General features: G+C 43.0%; 1 protein-coding gene across 1 annotated transcript in view; it reads right to left on the reverse strand.

Annotated features, from left to right (window-relative positions):
• Positions 1 to 27,986, reverse strand: part of cux1a (cut-like homeobox 1a) — a 131,520-nt gene that overhangs the window by 68,523 nt on the left and 35,011 nt on the right. The window contains exons 6-8 of the mRNA XM_070434296.1: positions 27,289 to 27,430; positions 25,078 to 25,154; positions 23,720 to 23,786 (exon numbers count right to left, since the gene is read on the reverse strand). Coding sequence (XP_070290397.1) covers positions 23,720 to 23,786; positions 25,078 to 25,154; positions 27,289 to 27,430 — 286 coding nt within the window. The remainder of the gene's footprint in view (positions 1 to 23,719; positions 23,787 to 25,077; positions 25,155 to 27,288; positions 27,431 to 27,986) is intronic.

Raw genomic sequence — 27,986 nt, forward strand, 5'->3', positions numbered from 1 at the left:
AAACGGAGCTCCGACCGAGCAGAAACGCCACCGTCAAAAAAGCCCACCGCCAGCGTGCCCGAGACCATCTCATAGCACCGTGCCGGTGTCTGGGAGACGCACACAACCCGCGACGGGTTGGGGGGAGAGGCGTGAACAAACTTGACATTTATCTCTTGGTGGAGCGAGTGGCTGAGGAAATCGGACTGCCATCAGGGTTTAAGGCTGCTCATTTGAGCGCCTGTCCACATGCGTCCCGTACATTCAGGCCAACTCAAATAAATCAACACAGATCGCCCAGATATGGAGAAACAGACACTCGCACAAATTACATGGATGTGTACACACACACACACACTTCTCCAAACAGATATACGCTCTAACACAAACACACACACACCCCACCTCCATCTCTCTCTCCCCTCCTATAATTTCCTTTCCATTCTTCCTCTTCTCCTCTCATCTATCCTCTTTCCCCTTGTTCTCTCCCTCCCTCTCTCACCTCCCCTCCTCCCTCCCTCCCTCTCTCTCTCACCTCTGCCTCTCACTCTCCCATCCCTCCCAGGGCCTGTCATGTGCTAGGCTGATGTTATTAATGTGCACAGCTCTGCTGAGGCTAAGGCCCTGCCTGCACCAGCTCAACTGGCTCTTGGCTCTGTGGGCACACATACCAACGCACACACGCATGCACACACACGCACATGCACACACATCCTGTCTATCTGCTCCACTAAAGACAGAGACTGGCAAAGAGTGGGTGTGAGAGAGAGGTAGAGAATGGGCTCTCCATGGAACAGCTTGAGAGATTGTGTGTGTGTCGAGAGTGTGTGTGTCGGCGTGTGTGTGCACTATATGTGAGAAAGAGAGAGCGCCATGTTCTACCAGCTGAGCCACACGGGACCCCACGTCACTACTTCACAGGAGAGGCATTTGAGCGTAAACATTTATTTTTTATTCAAATACATTTTGGGCCAGAAATGCTTTCTGGAACGTGAACTTTCATGTGCCTCAAACTTTTATGCTATCTGAAAATTCACATTTTTATTGTTAAATTACGAGCGTAGTTGGTTTAGCCACAGAAAAAAAGACAGGAACTTTCCTGCTAGCCATGATTGGCTGAGATAATGGATGGGCTGGACATGCCGAGAGAGGAGAGAGGATTGGTCAGCCATGTAGCATGCTTCTGTCTATAACATGAGCTGCTCAGTATGTGTAGGTAATCCTTTCTACCTCAGTTTTTTTGAGAGATATCACAAAGAACTGCAAAAGTGTTGCTAATGCTCTCCACTTTCTGGAGGATGATTGTGCCATGCTGACTCTCTCTGACTCTGAAAACGAATCCCGGATTTAGGTAAAAACATATTAATTGAACCAGACATTGTTAGAGTCTTCTGAACCAGCGTTCAACAGTGTTATTGTCACGGAAGAAGTTGACCGAGTTTTAAAATCAGTGGAATGCCCAGTGGAAGCAGAGTATGATAGCTAAGGAGATGGAGAAAATTCTGGTGTTTGATTGAAAATATGTGTAGGGAGTCAAAAAGAGAACACACAGAAGGCTGTTGTATAAAACACCTGTCTCCGGATAACATCTTCAAACTAAGGGCAACCATGGCATCAGTGACAGAGAGGGAGAAGCATTCATCCAGCGAACAGTACACAAATTTTCGGACAAAATTAGAAACATATACTATCTGAAAATGTAGCTAGCTAGACTCTGTTACCCATATACAGTACCAGTCAAAAGTTTGGACACACCTAATTCCAGGGTTTTTCTTTATTTTTACTATTTTCTACATTGTAGACTAATAGTGAAGACATCAAAACTATGAAATAACACATATGGAATCATGTAGTAAGCAAAAAAGTGTTAAACAAATGAAAATATCTTTTTATATTTGAGATTCTTCAAAGTAGCCACCCTTTGCCTTGATGAAAGCTTTGCACACTCTTGGCATTCTCTCAACCAGCTTCATGAGGAGTCACCTGGAATGCATTTCAATTAACAGGTGTGCCTTGTTAAAAGGTAATTTGTGGAATTTCTTTCCTTCTTAATGCGTTTGAGCCAATCAGTTGTGTTGTGACAAGGTAGGGGTGGTATACAGAAGATAGCCCTATTTGGTAAAAGACCAAGTCCATATTATGCCAAGAACAGCTCAAATAAGCAAAGAGAAACAACATTAATCCATTAATTTAAGACATGAAGGTCAGTCAATCCAGAAATTGTCAAGAACTTTTAACGTTTCTTCAAGTGCAGTCGCAAAAAACATCAAGGGCTATGATGACACTGACACTCTCATGAGGACCGCCACAGGAAAGGAAGWCCCAGAGTTACCTCTGCTGCAGAGGATACGTTCATTAGAGTTAACTGCACCTCAGAAATTGCAGCCCAAATAAATGCTTCAGAGTTTAAGTAACAGACACATCTCAACATCAACTGTTCAGAGGAGACTGTGTGAATCAGGCCTTCATGGACGAATTGCTGCAAAGAAAGCACTACTAAAGGACACCAATAAGAAGAAGAGACTTGCTTGGGCCAAGAAACACGAGCAATGGACATTAGACCGGTTCCCACCGTGAAGCATGGAGGTGATAGTGTGATGGTGATTTGCTGGTGACACTGTCTATGATTTATTTAGAATTCAAGGCACACTTAACCAGCACGGCTACCACAGCATGCGATACGACATCCCATCTGGTTTTACACTTAGTGGGACTATCATTTGTTTTTCAACAGGACAATGACCCAAAACACCTCCAGGCTGTGGAAGGGATATTTGACCAAGAAGTAGAGTGATGGAGTGCTGCATCAGATGACCTGGCCTCCACAATCACCTGACCTCAACCGAATTGAGATGGTTTGGGATGAGTTGGACCACAGAGTGAAGTAAAAGCAGCCAACAAGTGCTCAGCATATGTGGGAACTCCTTCAAGACTGTTGGAAAAGCATTCCAGGTGAAGCTGGTTGAGAGAATGCCAAGAGTGTGCAACGCTGTCATCAAGGCAAACGATGGCTACTTTGAAGAATCAAACATATTTTGATTTGTTTAACACTTTTTTGGTTACTACATGATTCCATATGTGTTATTTCATAGTTTTGATGTCTTCACTATTATTCTACAATGTAGAAAAAGGTAAAAATAAACAAAAACCCTTGAATGAGTAGGTACTGGTACTGTACATAGATGAACGCTTCTCCCTCTCTGTCACGATGCCATGTTAACGTTGAGTTTGGATTTTTCTTATTTGACCTTTATTTAACTAGGCAAGTCAGTTAAGAACAAATTCTTATTTTCAATAACGGCCTAGGAACAGTGGGTTAACTGCCTTGTTTAGTGGCAGAACGACAGATTTTTACCTTGTCAGCTCGGGGATTCGATCTTGCAACCTTCCGGTTACTAGTCCAACGCTCTAACCACTAGGCTACGTGCCGATTATGGTTTATTGTTTCGCTAGCTAGCTACAAAAGACTCCACTATGCAAGTAACTATTTCACTATACCGTTTACACCTTCTGTATCTTGTGCATGCAACAAATAAACATAGATTTTATTTGATATAGTGCATGTTTATCAGAGCCGGTAATGTGAAGAACAACATGACCTGCACCGAAGTCAAATTAGGATATAACGTTAGGCCAAACGAGACAGTGTCCAAGTTCTAAAATTGTCCAGTAGAATGCCCTGCTTTTATTTCGTCACACTCGCAACCGTAAGCTATTTTCTGTAATTAGCTCACCATTAACTTGTAAATTGTGATCTTGATGTAAGTTTATTTCCAAGTAATAATTAATAAAAACTAGCTAAAGTTAAGACTTTGTCAGCATTGATTTGGTCATTATTTGAACTGGCTAGCCAGCTAACTTAATGTTAGAAAGCTAGAAACTAACTAACTAAGTTGTCAAACAACAATAGAATGTTCATGATATAACTGTGACAACTGTCTACAGACATGTCGATAGACGTAGTATAAACCAGCCTTTAGTCTTGAAATCTTTGGTTGTTTAGTACACTACTGTACTCACTCTGTTTAGCACATGGCCTCACATGTGAATCCTTCAAAAAATGGGTGGGGCTAAAGCTTATGAGGGTGTCAACAATGTTGAATGGGTGTAGACAAAGAAGAGCTCTCCGGCAGGTGTACCAAAACATTCAAAKGCCATTTTCTCAAAAGTGGGGTTACAAGTTTATTCCAAGCAGAATTACTTTCCCAATGTTCCTCAACTGTAGTGTATGATATACCATTTTCTAGTCTCTACTTTTATCCAATGTAAAAAACAATTTCAAATTTTGCTACATAAGACTGAATTGAGCTGGTGGGTCACATATGTTTTTGTGTATGAGATAGCGAGCGTAGGGCCCTCTGTGGAAAGCACCAGAGCTGCTGTTTGCGGAGCCTTCTCGATCAATAGGACATTAATCTTTAAAGGAAACAGAAACACAGGCAGGCGCGCTCAAAGAGCCCAGCTCTTCATGATCTAAGACCTCTCCCATCCAATTTGGGCTGAGGAGAAGCAAGAGACTGCTGTTTTCTTAACCGCATGCACACCTGCAATGAGGTCACGCAGAGTGTGTGTGTGTGTGTGGAGGGCCCAGGTGTTCAATCAGCCTTTACCCTGCACAGTGGGCCTGACACTAGTCACTAGCTATATGGGGTGCAGTTCGTCCCTAGGGTGAGGAGATAGGCCAGGTACGTCCAAAAGCATTGGAAGACTGATTCATTCTCTGTTCAAACACTGTATTTTACAGGAACCTGATGTATTATGCGGAGATCTAAAGGTGAATGAAAAAGTAGCACCCAGACAGAGGTAAAGTGCCCTGACAGCTGGAACTACCTGGGCAACCGTGTGTGTGTGTGTGTGTGTGTGTGTGTGGTGTGTGTGGTGTGTGTGTGTGTGTGTGGTGTGTGTGTGTGTGTGTGTATGAGCATGTGAGTGCATAGCATGTGTATGTGCTTGTGTGTTACTGTAAGTTAGTGTGTGTGTGTGTGTGTCCCTCACCTTAAGCCTCGTCCAGGCACCTGACCATGGACAAACATCCTCTTGCAGCTGTGCACACACCTCCCCAGGTGTTCAGTCAGCCTCTACCCTTCACAGTGGGCCTGACACTGTAGTCACTAGCTATTCTACCCACTGTCCTACTTTCTCGCTCCTTTTTCTCCCTCTCTGCAGTCTCTCTTTCTCTCTACCCCTTTTTCTCTACCTCACTCAATGGGGCTGAAGATGCACGAATAACAAATATATACAGTCACGCAAGCACACACAATGTATACTCATCTACACACAAACAACAAGCGCACGTGTACAGTACTACAGACGAATCCTTGTATTTCTATGCATTTAATCCTATCGGCAAAATCTAGATTACTTCAGAAAAACTGGGCCCAGGAGGTACCACAGAGGCAGGAGAGATGGGGAAGACACACACACAAAATCATCAGTCTACATAGCCCAGAAGCGTGCGATGGCTCTGGTCTGTACATCAAAGTGCAGTTGGGTGTTTGGGGATTTTCTAAAACGGGCTCCACTGGAGCGATACACATGGTGGTGTGCTGAGAGCCAGGTGTACTGGAGCCCTCAGCCCCCTGGCAATGCTAGCTACCTTACATACATGAACAAACACCCACGTGCAAACACACATGCACACACATACCAAAACACCTCACTCCATTTAGACGGCAGTTTTCTAAATGGATAAGATCGTATTTGCCTCCATGGAGTTCTTAAAAGCACTTTAGTCAGTCCAAAGGTTAAGATTAATTCAAATTGGGCTTTCAGCAGTCCCCCAAAAGACTACAAGCCAACTATAGTTTGAACATACTAAACAGAACACTTCAGTCTTGCTCAATACCTCTAGATAATCTAGATTTCTGCCTAAATAGACATACCCAAAAGTAACTGCTAGTCATGTGTAATTACATGATTCTGACATGCCAAAATGTGGTATATTTGGAAAGAAGACATCTGGGAGATTATGAGATGATCAGAAGATAGGAGTTACATAGTTCAGAATACACAAGATCAAGCACACACAAAATAAAAACAAATCCTTTTTTTWTTTTGAAAGTAATCTTTCATTGACAAGCTATGAGTGAATTATTGATGCCTAGAGCTGGAAACACATCAGATGTTCACAAAATGTGAACAATATTATAAAAAATGGGATTAATAGAGCTAACAACTAGAAATGGGCAGATGTTTTAGTAAGTAGTGTCAGGTGTGGTCACGGGGCATTTCCAAGTGTCCCTAAACCTCTCCAAAGTGGCATATGTCTGTAAATGAGAACATTCCAGTGCTATTACATATTTCCAATCCCTAAATGCTATTTGTTCAGTATAAAAACACAATTTGTACCATATCAACCTCACAAACATTGTGGTGGTGTTATGGGGTATCCAAGGTACATTCAAGTGTCCTTTCAACCTCTCCAAAGTGTCCGAATGTGGTAATTGCACTGTTTTCGCACTCTGGATGTGCCTAAAAGTTATTGTTCACTATAAGAACTACATATCTACCACACCAACCTCTTGCAAACATTGTGGTGGTGTCGGGGGACATACAGGGGATATCCAAGTGTTTTTTCAACCTCTCCAAAGTGCCTAAACATTTAGCCTAGGCATATCCAAAGTATTGGTCCCACATTCAAATGAACTGTTTACAAAAACAATATAAAAGCAACAGATAAACATAAAAAAAATATATAAAATGTATTATCAAACACAAACTTGGTTACACACGTGTCCTTCACTAAAATAGAAATAAGATGAACTATTACAATCCAGGTGTAGATTATTCGATTTCACTTTCACCATAGCTTGTGCATGTAGTGATAGTCTTTGAAGCAGTCCCTCTCTGCCAGGAAACAAAAAGCCAACTGACATTTCGGACAGAAGATCTGGCATTTCACCCTTTTCCCCACCTGTGTTTTGTGCAAACTTGCAGTTCTTCCTTTTGGCATGTGTGTTTGATAGTGGCGCTCACCTTGAGTGGGGCGTCTTGTGATGGTTGTGAGGTTGCTTTGGGCCTCCAATTCAGCCATTTCCAACACCAGCTGCTCTCGGAAGGCCAACTGGGAGAGAGGGGAGGGATTTGACCTTTTGCTTTGGCCATCTGCTTGTGGAGAATAAAGCATTTACTGTAGCAATGTCCACAAAGTGGTAGAAAAAGTCTTATACCACTTCCTGGTCTTGTGGAGGACCTGGTAGTAGCCTATCAGAGCATCAGATAGGTCGACACCCCCCATGTTGGCATTGTAGTCCTTCACAGAAACTGGGAAATTCTTCCTTTTATTGAATGCCTTATCCTGTGTGGTAAGCATAGTTACTTCCCTAGTGTCCTTCCGTGTCACAAAAAGCAGCTTGTTAGTCCTGATCCAACATATGGTCCCCCTCTCCGCTGTCTTTGTCATGTTGTTTACCTTAGTCTTGGGGAACCCGATTTATGTTAGGACGAATGGTGCCACAAACCTCTATTTTCTTTTTCAAGAGATCTGTGAAAAGTGGATGTAGAACCATCAGATGGGGTCAGAAAGGGGTTGCTTGCTGGGGAGGGGTGGCTACCAAATGTCATCATCCAAATCGACTGCATCCTCCACTCTGTGGTGAATAAAATAAAGGGATGTATTGTTGTAAGACACAGAATTACAGTTGACTACGACATTACTGTGAAGTAAAAACACCAAGCCTAAACTTTATCTGTACAGAGACTCGCATAGAAGGTGTGAAGCACACACACACACACAATGCAAACAGTAACACTTTGGAGACAAAGGCAGAGGTGAGAACCACAAATAAACAATGGCCATGAGAGAAGTTACAAGGATGAAATTTAGAACAGTAAACAGTGACCTAATATGACAATAACTACTTTGGAATTATATAACATTGAAATTACTTGTTAGCCTTCCTCCTCTTCGTCTGAAGAGTTCGTGTTCAACATGTTTAATAAAAGACGAAAAACGTGAACACTACACAAATACAAAATAACAAACGTGGCAAAACCGAAACAGTCCTATCTGGTGCAGAGAACACAAAGACAGAAGACAACCACCCACAAACCCCAACACAAAACAAGCTACCTAAATATGGTTCCCAATCAGAGACAATGACTAACACCTGCCTCTGATTGAGAACCATATCAGGTCATACATAGAAACGGAAAAACTAGACACACAACATAGAATGCCCACCCAGCTCACGTCCTGACCAACACTAAAACAAAGAAAACACAAAAGAACTATGGTCAGAACGTGACACATAGGCCTATGTAAACTAAATCCAAAGCACAAAAAGCAGACAACTTACAAAAAACAAAATACATATACTCAATTAGCTATATAGTCATGAAAATAATGTACTTACAGATCTAAAAGTGGATCCAATCCTTCTAGAAAGCAATATTCGTCGGCCGAGTCGAAATCCTCATCCAAATCGCTCCCCTAATCAGAGTCCGGCTCCAGTATTTTATTCAAAGCTTCTGTGTCGGTATGCTTATTCATAGCTGCCTTTTCTTTTCAGCTTCCTGTTCGATATTCTTYGTTTTGACTTTTTCCCCCCTTTTGAGAAGCCATCTTTAATGCTAAAGCGATGAAATTAAAGCGGTGAAGTCTGTTTACAAAGTAATGTATTGTGCTCGGTGTGTCTCGTCTCTGAGCCAGGTAACAATAGTTCGCATTTAGCCTAAAAGGTTCTAGGCCTTGTCAACTGCATATCCCTGGAAAGCTTATCTCATTGGCTACAAGACTGTCAATGTGCCATAGTAGCCAATCCCCTGTGTGATGGATGCAGGACACATATTTTTCATGCGCAAAAATAGTCACTCAGTGGACATTTGATGTTGCTATTAAGTCATACATTATCAGATAATACTGGCAATAGGCTAGATTCGTTCCTATCAACCTAAGGATTCATTTCTTATCCCCAATTTAGCTATAGCTCAAACATAGACCACATTTAAGCTTACTTTGTAAGATGAATGCTGTTTGGTGAAAACCTTGTGTAAAATAAACATTTTGACTCTCGGGGCTGGTGATCAATAACGGTAGGTCACAAGCAGACAAATAAGACATCCTCGTGATCTGTGGTGTCCCGGCTTTCGGTGTGAATCAACGTATTCTGTGTTTACTTTGTGTATGCTTCACAACGCTAACCGGAATGTAGGTAGCAGCCATCTTGAAATTAGGTCATCGGCTCGGCCTGCCCTTATACATTCGTATGCCCGCATATGGTAGTAAGTCATACCAAAGATTTTAAGGCACAGATCAATAGCCAAGCTACTCAGCTTTCCGCAGACACCCTGCTTTTGCAGATAGGAACTATTCTTCTCATACCAGACTGAATTGAATAAAAAAATAGGGTCCCCAAATATGGGGACTTTACATTTAAGAGGTTAATAGCTGCATATATTTAATACATAAGTGATGAAAGCTGGCTAAAACGACAACAAAGGCAAAAAGGTCAAACATAAATGCCAAACTTCTTTGTTACATGCAAAAAACACATTTACAATTCGTACATGCATATTAATACCCACTTGCACATGTGTGAAATAGGACAGCAAATTATGATTGTCAGCAAAAAGCCAACGTCAACCGTAAATAGCCAGTACAATGCATTTTGCTGTGTGAGGATAGCATTAATTTATACAGAAAGTGATACCAGGTAAGCCATTTGTATCTGCTGTGTATGCTGGGTAAAGGTGTTTTTATCTATACTGTCCTCTAGCCCACCGCTAGGAGGAGCATCCACTGTACTGTACTGTACACACACGGTCATACCTCCAGCTGGACTATTATCAATGCAAAATAAGAGACACACAGAGACAAACACAGACACACCAAACGACCTAATGCTCGAGGCACAGCAGTGCGTGTTTCGCTCTCACAAACACACAGGGCATACATGAAAACAAAAGCAAGCCAACTCCTTTAGGTAAGCAGGTGTGAGTGTGCGTGCCTTTGAGTGGAAGAGGAATAAGTCAGTCAGTCTACGCCTGATCCGGGGCCTGTGTCTGTGTGTGTTTGTGTGTGTGCCTGGGCGGGCACGCTGCTCAGCCGAGCAGTAAATGGGGAAGGCTCAGGGGAGACCGAGCCAGCAGACGCCGCGCTGATAATGTGTGTGTGTAGGGAGGTCTGTGTTGTAAAGCAGTGCATTAAAATTTCAGATCGTGGCACGCTAAACACTGAGGCCCGGGCTTCTGTCTGCATCAATGGAGAGCCCCAGGCATGACGTGGGGGTGGGGGTGGGGGTGGGGGTGGGGTGGGGGGTGGGGGGGGTGTGGAGGAAGCGGGGGGACGATAGACACCTTGAGGGCCTGGGCCAAAACAGTGACATTCCTCCACAGACGCATGAAAAAGGGAGGAGGAAAGGGGGAGGGGAAGAGAAAAGGGGGGAAAGAAGGAGGAATGGTTAGAGGAGATTTAGGGTGGATCGTACCCAAACGGCAGAGTGAATTGATGCATTCCATTATCGCGCTTCAGCGGTTCTCTTTCCTTCGCAAACACTCCTACTGTACACACTAACTTCTTTACAACAGAACSGAGGGACAGAGAAAGAGAGAATGTGTGTGTATAAAAGAAACAAGGGAGAGAAATAAATAAATATAGTGAGGGAGTATAAAGAGTATGAGAGAGAAGGAGTATGAAAGGGAAAGAATGAGAGAGTGAAATGAGTAAGGAGCAAAAAAGGAAACAGAAAGAACAAGGTGGCTAAAGGAGAGGAGTAGCGAGTGAAGAACGAAGAGGGAAAAAAGTGGGGGAAAGCAGTCTTGTGAGGACCAAAGAACTAGAGTGCATTACACACATATCACCTCATCAAGGCAGAAACCCAATTGAGAAGTCAGACATGCTCAGGTCTAAATTCAAAATCAATAGCACAGACAGGGCTTTGGCTGCTCTCGCCCAGCAGAGTCCAGTTTTACRGACATGAAGACAGCAAGTCACAGCTGTTCTGAGGACATCAAACAGAGCTGTTTCTGAGAGCTAGTGGTCTTTATCCTTCTAGAACTCCAGAGTTACAATATAGAGACAACACATTTACAGAGCAGTCATTTGCCACAATGCCACAAGCTATTTATGTACCAAAGATTTCAAAGCGAATCGGAATCTATAAATAAAAAAATTGGGTAACTTAATCTAATGCATAGACCTATGCAAAAAAATATGTTTATTAACACACATCATATGGCCTTTATGTAGATTATCTCTATAACTGCAGATGGACAAAGTATAAGGCTTTGGGTAGAGACAGAGTGTGGCAGAGGGAGTCGTCTCTGTGGGGTTGTGGGATTGAGGGGGGCCTCAGATCAAAGCACTATGGCTGGGGCCCCCGAGGACTCGCGCCCGTCTCCTCCTTTCTTTCCTGCTCATTACCATGTGACACACACGCACGCTTATTTAACATACTAACATACGTGCCGCCTAGCCCCCGTTGAGACAAGTTGGCAAGAACCCACTGCTCTCTCATATACAGCTCAACGTTCCGTCCATACATGAACGCACACACACGAACAAACGCTCACACACAAACAAACACACACACACACAAACAAACACACACACACACACAGTTTCTACCGGAGAGAGGTGGAAGAGACGGCCACAGGCAGACACACAGAGGGGCCAGGCGGAAGGAGAGTGTGTGTGTAAGTGAGTGAGAAAGAAGATGCACTAGCCCTGCATGGATTACATAATCTACTGTAGTGAGAATGACACCAGGAGCAGAGCAATCCACATAAAAACATAGAAACTGTGTGTGAGTGAGAACATGGGTTTGGCTTCCAGCTGTGACCATTACTGCACCTGACCCCAGAGGGAGGGGGGGAGAGACAAGATAGGACCCACCAACCCATCAGACACCCCTCCTAGCACCCCCTGAAAGCCCTCCTGAGCACCGCTACACACCCACTGAGGACACACAAACGCGATAGATTGTGCTCCTTATAGACTCAAACAGGAAATTTGTGCAAGAAAACAAACTATTTCCTAAACACAAAGTGGCTAAACTGTGGTGTCCAAACACCCGGCGAGACCTGGAGCTGCTATCAGAGGACCAATTCGGATCCCCCAGGCACATAATTATACACACAGATACAAACGACCTGAGGGCCCAGCAGAAAAGGGTGGCCACAGACCTCCAGGGAGTGATTGAAAAAGCTTCTTCCACTTTCCCTAACACACGAGTGGCCATCACCACTCTGCTACCACATAAAAACTTTCAACCTGTCACCATACAGAGGATGAATGCAAGCATTTCCCGTGACTGTGCCTCAAAACCCCATCCTGGATTTGGACAGCCTGTATAGCTAGGTACATCTCTACAAGGCCATGGTCCCCACCTTTGCCAGGACCCTGCAAGACATCGCACTTAACCGCAGCTTCAGTACCTCACACATGAGCAACAGAGCAATGAGCAACCCACACAGACCTGTAAGACTCCCACCTAGACCTGCAAGACCCCCCCCCCCCAGACCTGCACCCAGACCACAGTACCACCAGTCCTACAAGAAACATGGTATAGAGGAGATGGACCCACTGGTTGCCCTTTAGGTTACAGAGAACTGGTAGTCCCATCCACCAAACTATCAGGAGTATAACAGGAAGATGACTTTGGGTATGTTAATTTGGTATAGATCAGACATAACCCACTATTAAATTAATCATAACAGGAGCATTTCACATCTGGTTAGAAATTAATAGGGACATTCTCTCAACAGAGAAAAATGTAATTCTGTGTGCTACCTATATCCTCCCAATAGAATCCCCATACTTTAATGATGACAGCTTCTCCATCATAGTGGGGGGAGATCAACCATTTCCAGGACCAGGGACATGTACAAGTCTGTGGCGACCTAAATGCCAGAACTGGACAAGAACCTGACATTCTCAGCACACATGGGGACAACACCTACCTGGAGTTGACAGCATTCCCTCCCCAATATGCCCCCTATACACAACTACGACAAAACAACAGGTCACAACTCCTGCAGCTCTGTCGCCTGCTGGGTCTGTACATAGTCAATGGTAGCGTTCGAGGGGACTCATACAGTAGGTACACCTGTAGCTCATCTCTTGGCAGTAGTACTGTAGACTACTTTATCACCGACCTCAACCCAGAGTCTCTCAGAGCGTTCACAGTCAGCCAACTGACATCCTTATCAGACCACAGCAAAATTACAATCCACTAGAACAGAACAATACTCAACCATGATGAGACATTGAAGCCGAACAAATTGCATGCTATTAAGAAATGCTATACAGTTGAAGTTGGAAGATTACATACACTTAGGTTGGAAGTCATTAAAACTTGTTTTTCAACCACTCCAAAAACTTCTTGTTAACAAACTATAGTTTTGGCAAGTCACAAGTAATTTTTCCAACAATTGTTTACAGACAGAATATTTCACTTATAATTCACTCTATCACAATTCCAGTGGGTCAGAAGTTTACATACACTAAGTTGACTGTGCCTTTAAACAGCTTGGAAAATTCCAGAAAATGATGTCAAGGCTTTAGAAGCTTCTGATAGGCTAATTGACATAATTTGAGTCAATTGGAGGTGTACCTGTGGATGTATTTCAAGGCCACCCTTCAAACTCTGTGCTTCTTTGCTTGACATCATGGGAAAATCAAAAGAAATCAGCCAAGACCTCAGAAAAAAAAATTGGAGACCTCCACAAGTCTGGTTCGTCCTTGGGAGCAATTTCCAAACGCCTGAAGGTACCACGTTCATCTGTACAAACAATAGTACGCAAGTATAAACACCATGGGACTACACAGCCGCCATACCGCTCAGGAAGGAGACGCGTTCTGTCTCCTAGAGATGAACGTACTTTGGTGCGAAAAGCGCAAATCAATCCCAGAACAACAGGAAAGGACCTTGGGAAGATGCTGGAGGAAACAGGTACAAAAGTATCTATATCCACAGTAAAACAAGTCCTATATCGACATAACCAGAAAGGCCGCTCAGCAAGGAAGAAGCCACTGTGCCAAAACCGCCATAAAAAAGCCAGACTACGATTTGCAACTGCACATGGGAACAAAGATCGTACTTTTTTTGAGAAATGTGCTCTGGTCTGATGAAACATAAATAGAACTGTTTGGCCATAATGACCATTTATGTTTGGAGGAAAAAGGGGGAGGCTTGCAAGCCGAAGAACACCATCCCAACCGTGAAGCACGGGDCTGGCAGCATCATGTTGTGGGGGTGCTTTGCTGCAGGAAGGACTGGTGCACTTCACAAAATAGATGGCATCATGAGGAAGGACAATTATGTGGATATATTGATGCAACAGCTTAAGACATCAGTCAGGAAGTTGAAGCTTGGTCGCAAATGGGTCTTCCAAATGGACAATGACCCCAAGCATACTTCCAAAGTTGTGGCAAAATGGCTTAAGGACAACAAAGTCAAGGTATTGGAGTGGCCATCACAAAGCCCTGACCTCAATCCYATAGAAAATTTGTGGGCAGAACTGAAAAAGCGTGTGCGAGCAAGGAGGCCTACAAACCTGACTCAGTTACACCAGCTCTGTCAGGAGGAATGGGCCAAATTTCACCCAACTTATTGTGGAAGGCTACCCGAAACGTTTGACCCAAGTTAAACAATTTAAAGGCAATGCTACCAAATACTAATTGAGTGTATGTAAACTTCTGACCCACTGGGAATGTGATGAAAGAAATAAAAGCTGAAATAAGTCATTCTCTCTACTATTATTCTGACATTTCACATTCCTAAAATAAAGTGGTGATCCTAACTGACCTAAGGGGAATTTTTACTCTGATTAAATGTCAGGAATTGTGAAAAACTGAGTTTAAATGTATTTGGCTAAGGTGTATGTAAACTTCCGACTTCAACTGTACATAGACATGGAATCACTGGTCACTTTAATAACGGAACACTAGTAACTTTAATAAGGTTTACATACTGCTTTACTAATTTCATTTGTATATAGTGTATTCTATTCTACTGTATTTTAGTCAATGCCACTCCGACAATTCTCATCCTAATTTTTATTAAGCGTGACAGAAAACCCCCCCAAAAGATTTGAGATGTCTTTTTTTTCTTCAATATTGGTCTAGCCTATAATCCAAAATTAAACAAATTCAGAATTGCCCTTCAATTATAGTAAATTTGTATTTGATTTTGAAGCATGCAGAGAGAGAGGGGCTGTCAACAGTTGAATTAAATATGTTTTGATGTGAAAACATGTTAGGCTACTATCGATGTTCCTGAACAGATTTCACTTGGTTTCCCAAATGAAGCACTGGGTAGCTRCGGGAACAGGGTTGGAGAGCCCATGGCATACAGAGTCGCGCAGCAAGAGACTGCATGCTCCTCAAACAGTGGTTGATGTGTGGAGTGAAATAACCGGAGTAGCCTACCCAGCTTGAGTTAAAATCGAACCGGCGGGAAAATGGCCTCCATTCACTATTCCAGTGCATACAGATGACATACATTTTCCCCTGCCCCTGACCATTTGATAATGGACCATTCTAAATCAAAACAAATTTGACATATTAGTAAAGACAAGATTAAATTGAGAATAGTCTGATGGGTGAAAATATGATCACTTGATGTAATAACAATCTGTGCAGCCTGAGGCAAGGAACAGAGGGTAACCTTTCTTTGCGACTTTCTCAAATCATCAATAGCAGATAGTCGCATCTTGCAGGCCATATATGTTTTAATTTCTAAAACATTCTACGGTTTGCATCATTAACAACTAAAGTTACCAAATAACTCGAAATCTAGTGTATAGACCCTGTTTCAAAATATCACTTTTACGCTCAACATAACCACTTCATACATGCACTCTCTCTGGAATGGTAAAAATATCCTTCTATGTTATTCAGCTAGTTCAATTATATTCTTCTTACTATAAAATCATAATATAAAATAATGGCATGGGACTTATAAGCTTATCTTGTCTGTTAAATGAACAAGCTACAGCCTATGGCATGGCGCATAGCCAGATAACATACAGTAGGCCAAGTTATATTGTTCTTCTGAAAAAAAAAATCTTCATATCATCATCATCATTTCTTTAGACCTGCCCAAAATAAATAAAGGATTTATTGTGGTGTATATACATTGATTTATTACAGATGTTGCACGAGCCTGCATCAGCTGCTTGTATGCAGCTTGTACTGTATGCGTGGAGGCCTGGAGATGCTAAACGGGTTTATGTTAATTAACGGTCAATTACGAGTCTTTTGCATGACAAAAAAATGTCTGACAAAATGTCATGACCGCCACAGCCCTAACGGTGCCCACACATTCCACCACAAAGCCCTCACCTACAGAGAAATGAAACTAGAGAAGTGTCCCCTCAGCCAGCTGGTTCTGGGTCTCTGTTCACAAACACAGACCCCACAGAGCCCAAGGACAGCAACACAATTAGACCCAACCAAATGATGAGAAAGCAAAATAACTACTGGAAAGAATCACCCAAAAATGTAGCACATTTGAATGCTATCTGGCCCTAAAAAGAGAGTACACAGTGGCAGAATACCTGACCACTGTGACTGACCCAAAATTAAGAAAATCCTTGACTATGTACAGACTCAGTAAGCATTGCTTTTGTGAAAGGTCACCATAGGCAAACCTGGCCCTCAAGAAAAGACAGGATGTGCTCACTGCCCGTAAAATGTGGTGGAAACAGTGCTGAACGTTCTAAACTCCTTCCAAATGTATGACCACATTAGTGACACACATTTTCCACAAATCACACAGACCCACAAAGAATTTGAAAACAAATCAAACATTGATAAACACCTATATCTGTTAGGCAAAATACAACAGCAGCAAGATTTGTGGCCAGTTGCCATACAACCCCAAACAACATTTGAAATATCCCCAATATTTATCTGTTTATTTATCTTCCCCCACTATTCGTACTACAACTATTTGCACATTGCTAAAATTCTGTACATAGCTGATCATATAACACTTGAAATGTCTATCTTTTTAAAACATTTTTGAGTACAATGTTTAGTGTTAATTTCTAATAGTTTTTTGGTGATGTTAAATTTGTTTCTTCTCACTTCTGCTTATTTCACTTGGTTTGGCAATGTAAACATATGTTTCACATGCCAATAAAACTTCTCTGAATGTATGTGTGTGTGAGTGAGTGAGATATATATATATATGAATGAATATATGAATATATATATAGATCTATATATATAGATAGTTGGTGAGTAAACAGGCAGCCCAGAGGATGGCCCTGCCAGAGAGGAAGTGAGGGAAGAGAGGAGGATGGCCCTGCCATACAGGAAGTGTGGGAGGGGGATGGCCCTGCAAGAGAGGAAGGATGAAGAGAGGCATGTTGTTGGGAAAAGACCCGGTCAAAAGATTGGGAAAAGACCCGGTCTTTTCAGAGTGCTGTCGGGGACTGTGGCAGTGGGGTACTGTTTTCCAGGGCGCGCTCGAAGTGGGGGAATGTTTTCCAGGGTGCGCTCTCAGCTCCAATGTAATTAGCCCTCAGAGACTGAACAAGGAGCCATTGATAAGGTACAAGGTCTTCTGTCTGAGCACTGAGACAGAGTGTGTGTGTACACTCAATGTGGGTGATCTGTCTGTGCTGTTGTAGGAAGTGTGATTGTGTGTGTATGTAGGAATTCTGTCAATGTGAAGTTAGTGTGTGTGTGTATGTGTATCAGCCTCCCAGAGTGTATAATAATGAGGGGGATCTCCACAGAGATTCAGTAAACCGTTTCCATCCCTCCCTTTTCCCCTCCCTCTCCTTCTTTCTCTCTACGGGGCCCTCCATCCCACTCGCTCTCTTCTCTGCCTCCATCAATGAATGAAAGACTATTAACACAAATATTTCCCCCCCCAATGTGATTAGTGCTACATTATAATTAGATGGACACTTAAGCCTTGTACTAAATTGCTAAACCCTTGTTTAGCAAAAACTACTAACCCCCAAAAATATGGGGCAGGTGGGTAGGGCATATAATGCTTGTTTGTGTTTAAATCCTACATTTACAAACATTATGCTGCCAATATTTGTACATTTGTTGACCCTACATCGTTCTACATCTCCACAAAAAAAGTGGAAGATTTTTTTTATAAATAAATAAAGCACTAATTTATCTTCATTGGATAAGTATTCAACTCCCTGAGTTAATACATGTTAGAATCACCTTTACAATCAGTCTTTCTGGGTAAGTCCCTAAGAGCTTTGCTCACCTGGATTGTACAATATTCGCACATTATTTATTTTTTAATTCTTCAAGCTCTGTCAAGTTGGTTGTTGATCATCGCTAGACAACCATTTTCAAGTCTTGCCATAGATTTTTAAGCCGATTTAAGTCAAAACTGTAACTAGGCCACTCAGGAACATTCAACGTTGTCTTGGTAAGCAACAGTGTATATTTGGCCTTGTGTTTTAGGTTATGTGTCCTGCTGAAAGGTGAATTTGTCTCTCAGTGTCTGTTGCATAGCAGAGTGAACCAAGTTTTCATCTAGGATTTTGCCTGTGCTTGGCTCTATTCCGTTTCTTTTTAACAGAAAAAACTCCATAGTCTTTGCCGATGACGAGCATAACCGTATTATGATGCAGCCACCCCCATGCTTGAAAATATGAAGTGGGTCTCAGTGATGTGTTGTGTTGGATTTGCCCCAAACATAATACTTTGTATTCAGGACAAAAGTTTATTTATTTGCCACATTGTTTGCAGTTTTACTTTAATGCCTTGTTGCAAACAGAATGCATATTTGTATTATGTACAGGCTTCATTCTTTCCACTCTGTCAGTTAGGTTAGTATTGTGGAGTAACTACAATGTTGTTGATCCATCCTCAGTTTTCTATCACAGCCATTAAACGCTGTAATTGTTTTAAAGTCACCGTTGGCCTCATGGTGAAATTCTTGAGTGGTTTCCTTCCTGTCCGGCAACTAAGTAGGACGGACGACTGTATCTTTGTAGTGACTGGGTGTATTGATACACCATCCAAAGTGTTATTACAGATCATTGTATGTGTGGAGTACAGAGATGAGGTACTCATTCAAAAATCATGTTAAACACTAATATTGCACACAGAGTTCATGTAACTTATTATGTGACTTGTTAAGCACATTTTTACTCCTGAAATTATTTAGGCTTTCCATAATAAAGTGGTTGAATATTTATTAAATCAAGACATTTCAGATTTTAATTTTTAATTTTACTGAGCAAAAATATAAACGCAACATGTAAAGTGATGGTTCCATGTTCCATGAGCTGAAATAAAATATCCCAGAAATGTTTCTACACACAAAACACTTATTTCTCAAAAATGTTGCACACAACTTTGTTTACATCCCTGTTAGTGAGCAGTTTCCTTTGCCAAGATAATCCATCTACCTAACAGGTGTTGCATATCAAGATCTGATTAAACAGCATGATCATTACACAGGTGCACCTTGTGCTGGGGGACAATAAAAAGCCACACTAAAATGTGCAGTTTTGTCACACAACACAATGCCACAGATGTTGAGAGAGCGTGCAATTGGCATGCTGACTGCAGGAATGTCCACCAGAGCTGTTKCCAGAGTATTGAATGTTAATTTCTCTACCATAAGCCGCCTCCGTAATTTTAGAGAGTTTGGCAGTATGTCCAACCTGCCTCACAACCACAGAGCACGTGTAACCGCGCTAGCCCATATCCGGCTTCTTCACCTGCAGGATCGTCTGGGATCAGCCACCTGGACAGCTGATGAAAATAAGGAATATTTCTGTCTGTAATAAAGTACTTTTGTGGGGAAAAACTCATTCTGATTGGCTGGGCCTGTCTCCCCAGTGGGTGGGCCCCTCCCAGGCCCACCCATGGCTGCGCCCCTGCCCAGTCATGTGAAATCCATAGATTAGGGCCTAATGAATTTATTTCAATTGGCTGATTTCCTTATATGAACTGTAAATCAGTAAAAATGTTGAAATTGTTGCATGTTGTGTTGATATTATTGTTTAGTATAATTTGTAAAAATGTTGAATAACATAATTCCACTGACATGATGGGGCATTGTGTGCAAGCTAATGACATTTTTTTTTTAAACATAATCAATTTAACAATCAGGCTGTAACACAAAATGTGGAAAAAGTTCAGGGGTGGGAATACTTTCTGAAGGCACATAATGCTCAAGTACACAACAATAATGATGCCAACGGAACTCTACCAGGATTAGGGAGGGACAGAAAAACACTAGACACCAAGGCCCAGTTGCCCCCAAATTGAAGCATTGGTTTTTGAGGGGTCGTCAGGGATGAGGAACCATTGAAGACTAAACGACCATCTTATATACTACAGACCTCATTGTACAGACCATAGTTTACATTACCAGACTACAGACCAACATGAGACTACCCAGAACACTGTCTAGATTCTAGACCACATGAGATGTCACTGTAACAAACAATAGGGAACTCCAGCTTGAGCCCTGTCAGCGTCTAGGTAAACTGCCAACGTCTGCCAGGCATTTCTACACAGTGACAATCTGCCCAGACCAGCWGAGCTGTCACAGAGTGCCACTCAACAGCCTCACTCTAAACACTGACTCTAGACCAGTAGCCAGAGAGGATTTAATGGCAGGTAGGACAACAATACGATTTAATGGCCACTTCAGGACAACAATACGGTGGCCCAGATTAGGCAACATGGTAAAATAAAGAGGGGGTGGGGAGTGAGACAGACAGAGAGAGAAAGACACACAGAGAGAATGAGAAAGAGAGAGAGAGCAGCAGCTCAGAGAGAAGACACAGTCGTGTGTGCGTGTGAGATAGGGAGAGAGAGCAACAGACAAGAGGATAAAAAGAGAGCAAGAGCGCTAGCTGCAGCAATAACCTGTCACTCAAATGTGGAGAGTGTGAGAAGGGAAACTTGTTCTGTTCCTCTGAAACAAAGGAGCGCTGGTGTTTAGTTTTAAGAGGAGACAGGGTTCACTAGTTCTGAGAGACAATCAGGGTGACACACACTTACCCTGACAGCACAGTCTGCCAGACAGAAAGCGCTGCACTCTAGGATCACATTCTTGGTATGCAAAGCATGCCAAATACACACACAGTCACACACATAGATATACAGACAGAAACAAAGACACAGACAAATCCATTCTGTGACCGAAGGACTCGAGCAAGCACAACCATACATACACACCTCTTTCCCTGAGTGCTGTGTCTGTCTTTACTGACTAAACTCATGAGGCCTCATCCAGTCCCTACACCACAGGGAGGCCTCACAAGGCTATGGGTGTGTGAGATAATGTGTATGTGTGACTGACACCGCAGCCCTGGCCAATAACATGGGTACTTGGATCACTTCAAACGCGACCCGGGTGTGAGCATGTGTGTCTGCGTAGATGGCCTGGCAGTGGCAACAGCAGCTTTCTTTCTTTTAGCACTGCTTTAATTAAGAAACTCGCAGGAGCCTAGCTGGGTGGCATACTAAAGTGGTGTACAGTATGTGTGTGTGTGTGGCTGGGAGCAGCAACAGGCAGCATTTCACTGTGATAGGCCGACACACAAATGACCGCCTACGCACTGCCTGACCCGAGACCACAGGCCCGTGCCACATATAACACAGTCAGAGAGTGAGAATTACCCCTCTGACATGTTTGTTTGTACTGTACACTGTATGGGCATTGGCTAATCGCCATGGAGACACATACAGTAGCTCCAGTTCCTGCAGAACACACACTCACACCGTGGTACATAGAGTACACCTTGTACGTACAATACCAGTTAAAAGTTTGGACATACCTACTCATTCAAGAGTTTCTTTATTTTTACTATTTTCTACATTGTAGAATAATAGTGAAGACATCAAAACTATGAAATAACACATATGGAATCATGTAGTAACCAAGTTTTATTTTAGATTCTTCAAAGTAGCCCCTCTGCCTTGATGGCAGCTTTTCCAACAGTCTTGAAGGAGTTCCCACATATGCTGAGCACTTGTTGGCTGCTTTTCCTTCACTCTGCGGTTCAACTCATCCCAAACCTTCTCAATTGGGTTGAGGTCAGGTGATTGTGGAGGCCAGGTCATCTGATGCAGCACTCCATCACTCTTCTTCTTGGTCAAATAGCCCTTACACAGCATGGAGGTGTGTTGGGTCATTGTCCTGTTGAAAACAAATGATAGTCCCACTAAGCGCAAACCAGATGGGATGGCGTATCGCTGCAGAATGCTGTGGTAGCCATGCTGGTTAAGTATGCCTTGAACTCTAAATAAATCACAGACAGTGTCACCAGCAAAGCACCCCCACACCTCCTCCTCCATGCGTCACGGTGGGAACCACACATGCGGAGATCATCCGTTCACCTACTCTGCGTCTCTAAAAGACACTGCGTTTGGAACCAAAAATCTCTAATTTGGACTCATCATACCAAAGGACAGATTTCCACCAGTCTAACGTTCATTGCTCGTGTTTCTTGGCCCAAGCAAGTCTCTTCTTCTTATTGGTGTCCTTTAGTAGTGGTTTCTTTGCAACAATTTGACCATGAAGGCCTGATTCCCGCAGTCTCCTCTGAACAGTTTATGTTAAGATGTGTCTGTTACTTGAATACGTGAAGCATTTATGTGAAGCATTTATGTGGGCTGCAATTTCTGAGGCTGGTAACTCTAATGAACTTATCCTCTGAAGCAGAGGTAACTCTGGTTCTTCCTTTCCTGTGGCGGTCCTCATGACAGTCAGCTTCATCATAGCGCTTGATGGTTTTTGCGACCGCACTTGAAGAAACATTCAAAGTTCTTGAACTTTTCTGTATTGACTGACCCTCATGTCTTAAAGTAATGATGGACTGTTGTTTCTCTTTGCTTATTTGAGCTGTTCTTGGCATAATATGGACTTGGTCTTTTACCAAATAGGGCTATCTTCTGTATACCACCCCTACCTTGTCACAACACAACTGATTGTCTCAAACGCATTAAGGAAATAAATTCCACAAATGACCTTTAACAAGGCACACCTGTTAATTAAAATGCATTCCAAGTGACTACCTCATGAAGCGTGTTGAGATAATGCCAAGAGTGTGAAAAGTTGTCATCAAGGCAAAGGCTGGCTACTTTAACACTTTTTTGGTTACTACATGATTCTATATGTGTCATTTCATAGTTTAGATGTCTTCACTATTATTCTACAATATAGAAAATAGTAAAAATAAAGAAAAACCCTTGAAAGAGTAGGTGTGTCCAAACTTTTGACTGGTACTGTACATATACCCACAGTGTATGTAGTAGACACACACACAAACAACCTTGCAACTAACCATGTTCTACCTATCCCAGACTATTCCATCCTCCTCCTCACAACAACAATCCTTCTAACACATTCAGGTTGAACAGAGCTGAAAAGCCTCCATGTCACTCATAAATACTTTGATATGAATCATGGAGCCACACAGTGATTAATGCTTGGGTACTACTTTGTACTCGGCATCGTTATGGTGAGCAATTATAGACATTGTATTCCATTCATTTCAAGTCAGGCAGGGCTGGATGGCTTACAGTACACATATCTAGGATCAGATAAGAGAATATGACTGAATATGAAGAGGTAATGTGATATATGATTATAGAATGAGGTGGGTTATTACAGGGGATCAGATTTTCCATAGATTCAGGTGCAATTACGGCAGATGGCAACCACAGGGGTTTTATCTCCTAATCAAAGGCGCACAGCAACCAAGACGCCTCTGGGGATTTCTTGAGTGTGTGTGTGCGTGCGTCTGTAGCACACAAGCAAAAGTGTGAAGCAAAGAAACTGGGACCTACTTTTGTGTCGACTCTTCGTCATACTTGCTCTTCAGTTCCAAAAGCTCTGCCTGAGTTGCTTCAAGTGCTGAWAAAACAAATGAAGCATTTTGAATGGAGACCAGCGGTGGTTGGATGGAAGAAGTACAACTGCTAGGCCCTAACATACTGCCTCTATAGATTTCTGTAAGGTCTGACTAAGGTCTTTCTGCATTCAATTACATGAGGTGAGGCTTCTAGAAAAGCCCCATCTTAGGTTTCACAACCGAAAACAACTTTGGTAACTTTAATTTACAGTCCTATTACAGCTGCTATTTTCAAATAAATGACATGCTAGCAGTTGATACTTTTCTGGTAGACCTACTTCTTCTAAAATACCAAATAAAACAATAAAAACGTTGTTTCAAAGGGTATATATTATTAGGCAATAATAACTTAACTAAGCTGGTGGGTAAAAAACGGACCATCTACTGCCTGGTTGCCCAACCTGGCCACCAATTTCACCAATTGGTGATAAAGTTATATTTTAAGCATAAAGATCTTCTCTTGTAACCTCATAATGAAGCAGGTACTAGAGTGAGTGGCTGGGCCTGAATCATACTAGAGTGAGTGGCTGGGCCTGAATCATACTCGAAGTGAGTAGCTGGGCCTGAATCATACTAGAGTGTGTGGCTGGGCCTTGAATCATACTAGAAGTGAGTGGCTGGGCCTGAATCATACTAGAGTGAGTGGCTAGGCCTGAATCATACTAGAGTGAGTGGCTGGGCCTGAATCATACTAGAGTGAGTGGCTGGGCCTGAATCATACTAGAGTGAGTGGCTGGGCCTGAATCATACTAGAGTGAGTGGCTGGGCCTGAATCATACTAGAGTGAGTGGCTGGGCCCTGAATCATACTAGAGTGAGTGGCTGGGCCTGAATCATACTAGAGTGAGTGGCTGGGCCTGAATCATACTAGAGTGAGTGGCTGGGCCTGAATAATAGAGTTAGTGGCTGGGTCTGAATAATAGAGTTAGTGGCTGGGTCTGGACTCTGGAGCTGATGTGCTGTGACAGGGGACTGCCGGTTCTACAGCAGCAAGCAGGCTGCATGGGGGTGGGACAGTGTTCACAGGCCTAGATTTGTCACTCACTGGGCAGCCGTCAGCCAGCCAGAAAGAGAGAGAAAGAGAGACAGAGGAATCCAACATCTGACACTGTCTTCTGGGTCAACATAAAGACATACTGCCAGCAGAGGAGCGTGTTGACACCAAGCTAGCCTTAGCTCACTGTGTGACGTTGGGGGATTTATGCAAAGGTTTGTTAAAGTATACCTGTGAAACTCAAGTTAGGATTGGGCCTGTGGGACTATAACTGGGTGTAGAAGGTTAGCTACTGATTACCTGTCTGTAGGGACTGGGCCTTACGGTTTGCCTCCTCCAGCTTTGACACCACAGACTCCTGGTTCTCCTGTTGTTGACTGTGTGGACAGAGGGACAGATACAAGTTACCTTAGCATCACCTCAGTAAGAAACAACATTGTATCTAATGAGCATTTCAAGAGGCTAATGTTGCATCACAGGTGTCAAGTTTGCCTGCGAGCATCACCACAAAAAAGAGCGAACAGGTTAAAAAGTATCAACTTTAAAGATAAAAAAGGCTTATAGCATCAAGTGGATACAGGTAAGCTAAGAGATTTATCATCACTCAACATGATGGGACCAATTCAGCCTATTAGCACTTTAGAAAAAATAAGACAGGTTACCATAGCACCCGCTCAAATGAACAAGCACTTGCTCTGATTCCAGTTGAAGTGGTACAGTGCAAGTGGAGAGGACAGTTAAGTGTTGTATTTTTTGCCAACAGCGGCTAGGCTGTTCTGCTCTGTCATGTCTGTCGGGGGGTTAGTATCATCAATACTGAAACACCTGGGCCGACCATCATGCCACCAGCCCTCCTGCACTGGCAGACAACTCATCAATTTACCTCAGAGCTAAAGAGGAGGGGAACATGCCAAACCCTTAAGAGTTAATGTCAACTCCTGACTGGCTAGCTATTACTGAGGACGAGATGAGAGGGGTCGAGAGGCMGTTTCTCCTTGGGAGTTGGTTCATTATAAGGACAAACTGTCGGTTTCCAAAGGGAAAAGCTATAAAGGTTGGGAGTAGTTAGTTATCAATGATATCACTGTTTATGGTATGTATGGGTAGTCGTCAGATTTGGAAATGATAATGAAGACATAAGGTTTTACAATCTGGGCTATCTATTTTCTGTCTGTATTTAGGTTTCATAGAGTGTGAGATATCACCAGATATCACATATCCTAGACCTTGCCAGAGTGTGTGGCCTAAATGGAGCGTTGGTGAGATGCACTGGTCAAAATCAGGGCACAAAGTCAACCAATCAAAATTGTTCTACGGGGATACAAAGGCTATCACAACACCGAGAATCACCATTCTCACCAGAGAACCTCTCAACCTCAAATGCATTAAAAAACGAGGAGCCAAAGCAAGGGAAACAAACCTCACTGACACATTGGTTCTGACTGCCCGGCAGTTCCTGCCTCTGTGGATGACTGCACCACTGTTGTGCCTCTACTCATCCCCATGTCACTGTACTGTACCTCTGCTCTCTCCCTCCCCTCCCTCTCTTTCCTCCCAGGTGCTATTTTTGGGTGACTAGGAAACATTAATATAATTCAAGGTAGCAGAATGGGGTCTATGGTAGCGTCTTTGTAACAAGAGTGAGAGCGGTGACAATAGGTTACAATGGGGCCTTATTGTTGTCCTCTGACATAACAGATAACAGAGCCGAACTGTGTCCCTGTCCGGTGAGTAACAGTCTGGCAGCAGTGATGATCAGGAGGCTCAGTGCGGTATTACCATCCATGCTGGGGGGTTTAGGAGTAAACAAACAGCGGTGAATTAAAAGGTATTACAGTGCAATGGGATTACAGTTAGGATTGGTTGGTCCCAATAAAAGCCTTGTGTAACGGCCGAATATGCCTCCATCAGGACAAACTGATGGGATCATATAATAGTGTGTGACGGGGTTGAGGGAGAGCTGGTTCGAGTTCAAATTGAGATATCTCCCATTCAGTTACAGTATGATTAGGAGCAAGTTCAATAGGAATACGGTGGGTTAAAACAATGTAAAAAACGAATGAGTGCCGGTTATCTCCCGTTCCTGATTCAATATTTGCTCAGCTCAAGTGCTGAGTGAAAGTGTAAATGACAGCGTGATAGGGAGTCCGTTTCAGTGCCCTTCACAACAACCCTGATGTATCTGATAAACTACGGCCAATCCTCACTGGAAGGTTAACTAAACTTGGTCACCCACTTATCTACAATACAAACATGTATGAAACTGACCATCGTTAAGGCCAGACAGACTGAGCGGACAATTTATTAAGAGAATTATTGGATTGCCATGGGAATATGTAACTAAATACTGCTACAGTACAAGATGAGATAATAGTTCAGACAACAGCTATAAGGGTATTCAGTCTGGTCCTAACCTTCGCTCATATTCAGACACGAGCTGCAGCCAGTAGTCGCTGCCCGTTGGCAAACACTAGCTAGCCTATCCTCCACAGCTAGTCCTTACTAGCTTACCTCTCCTCCTCTGCATGGTCGTTGTGAAGCTGCCCCTCCTCCTCTCCCTCTCTCCTCTCCTCCTGGCCCAGCTCCTTGGCCTGTTTCTTCAGGGTCTCTTCATACTCCTCTATCTTCTCCTTAAGTGCTTTAATTGTGACCTCTGTGAGAAAGAGAGAGAGAGAAAGCAAGAGAGAGAAAGAGGGAGATATACAGAGAGAAAGAGAGAGAGAGAGAGAGAGAGATACACAGCGAGAGAGACAGAGAGGGAGGGCAGGAGAGAGAAAACACAAAAAGTCAGTAAGTGATACGATAACAGGCAAGAAATGAACCAGAGTACCAACACGATATTAGGTACCACATAAGGCTCCTGCACATCATCCTTCTAAGTCTGGATTGTCAGTTACACTGACAGAGGCAGAGGGATTCTCCAAGTAAGATGGAGTAGGAGGAATAGGGCTCCACTCCACTGTGTGCATTGGCACAGCCCACTTGTATTACTGACTGAGAGCTCTCAGTTTTCMCCCCACTTCTTACTTGTCTTCTCTTCTTTTTTTTCTCTCGCTCGCTCACTGATGCCCTCGCTCTCTCCTCCTCCTCTGCGGTGATTTAAACTCCAACATTTCAGCCCTGACACATAATCAATGGCGATGAGTCCCCTCTGAGCCCTTTTCCCGCTTAACTATTAAATTGAACTTTAAACATTTAGGTTGCAGGGG

Source organism: Salvelinus sp. IW2-2015, linkage group LG23, assembly GCF_002910315.2.
Source record: "Salvelinus sp. IW2-2015 linkage group LG23, ASM291031v2, whole genome shotgun sequence".
NCBI classification, from domain to species: domain Eukaryota; kingdom Metazoa; phylum Chordata; class Actinopteri; order Salmoniformes; family Salmonidae; genus Salvelinus; species Salvelinus sp. IW2-2015.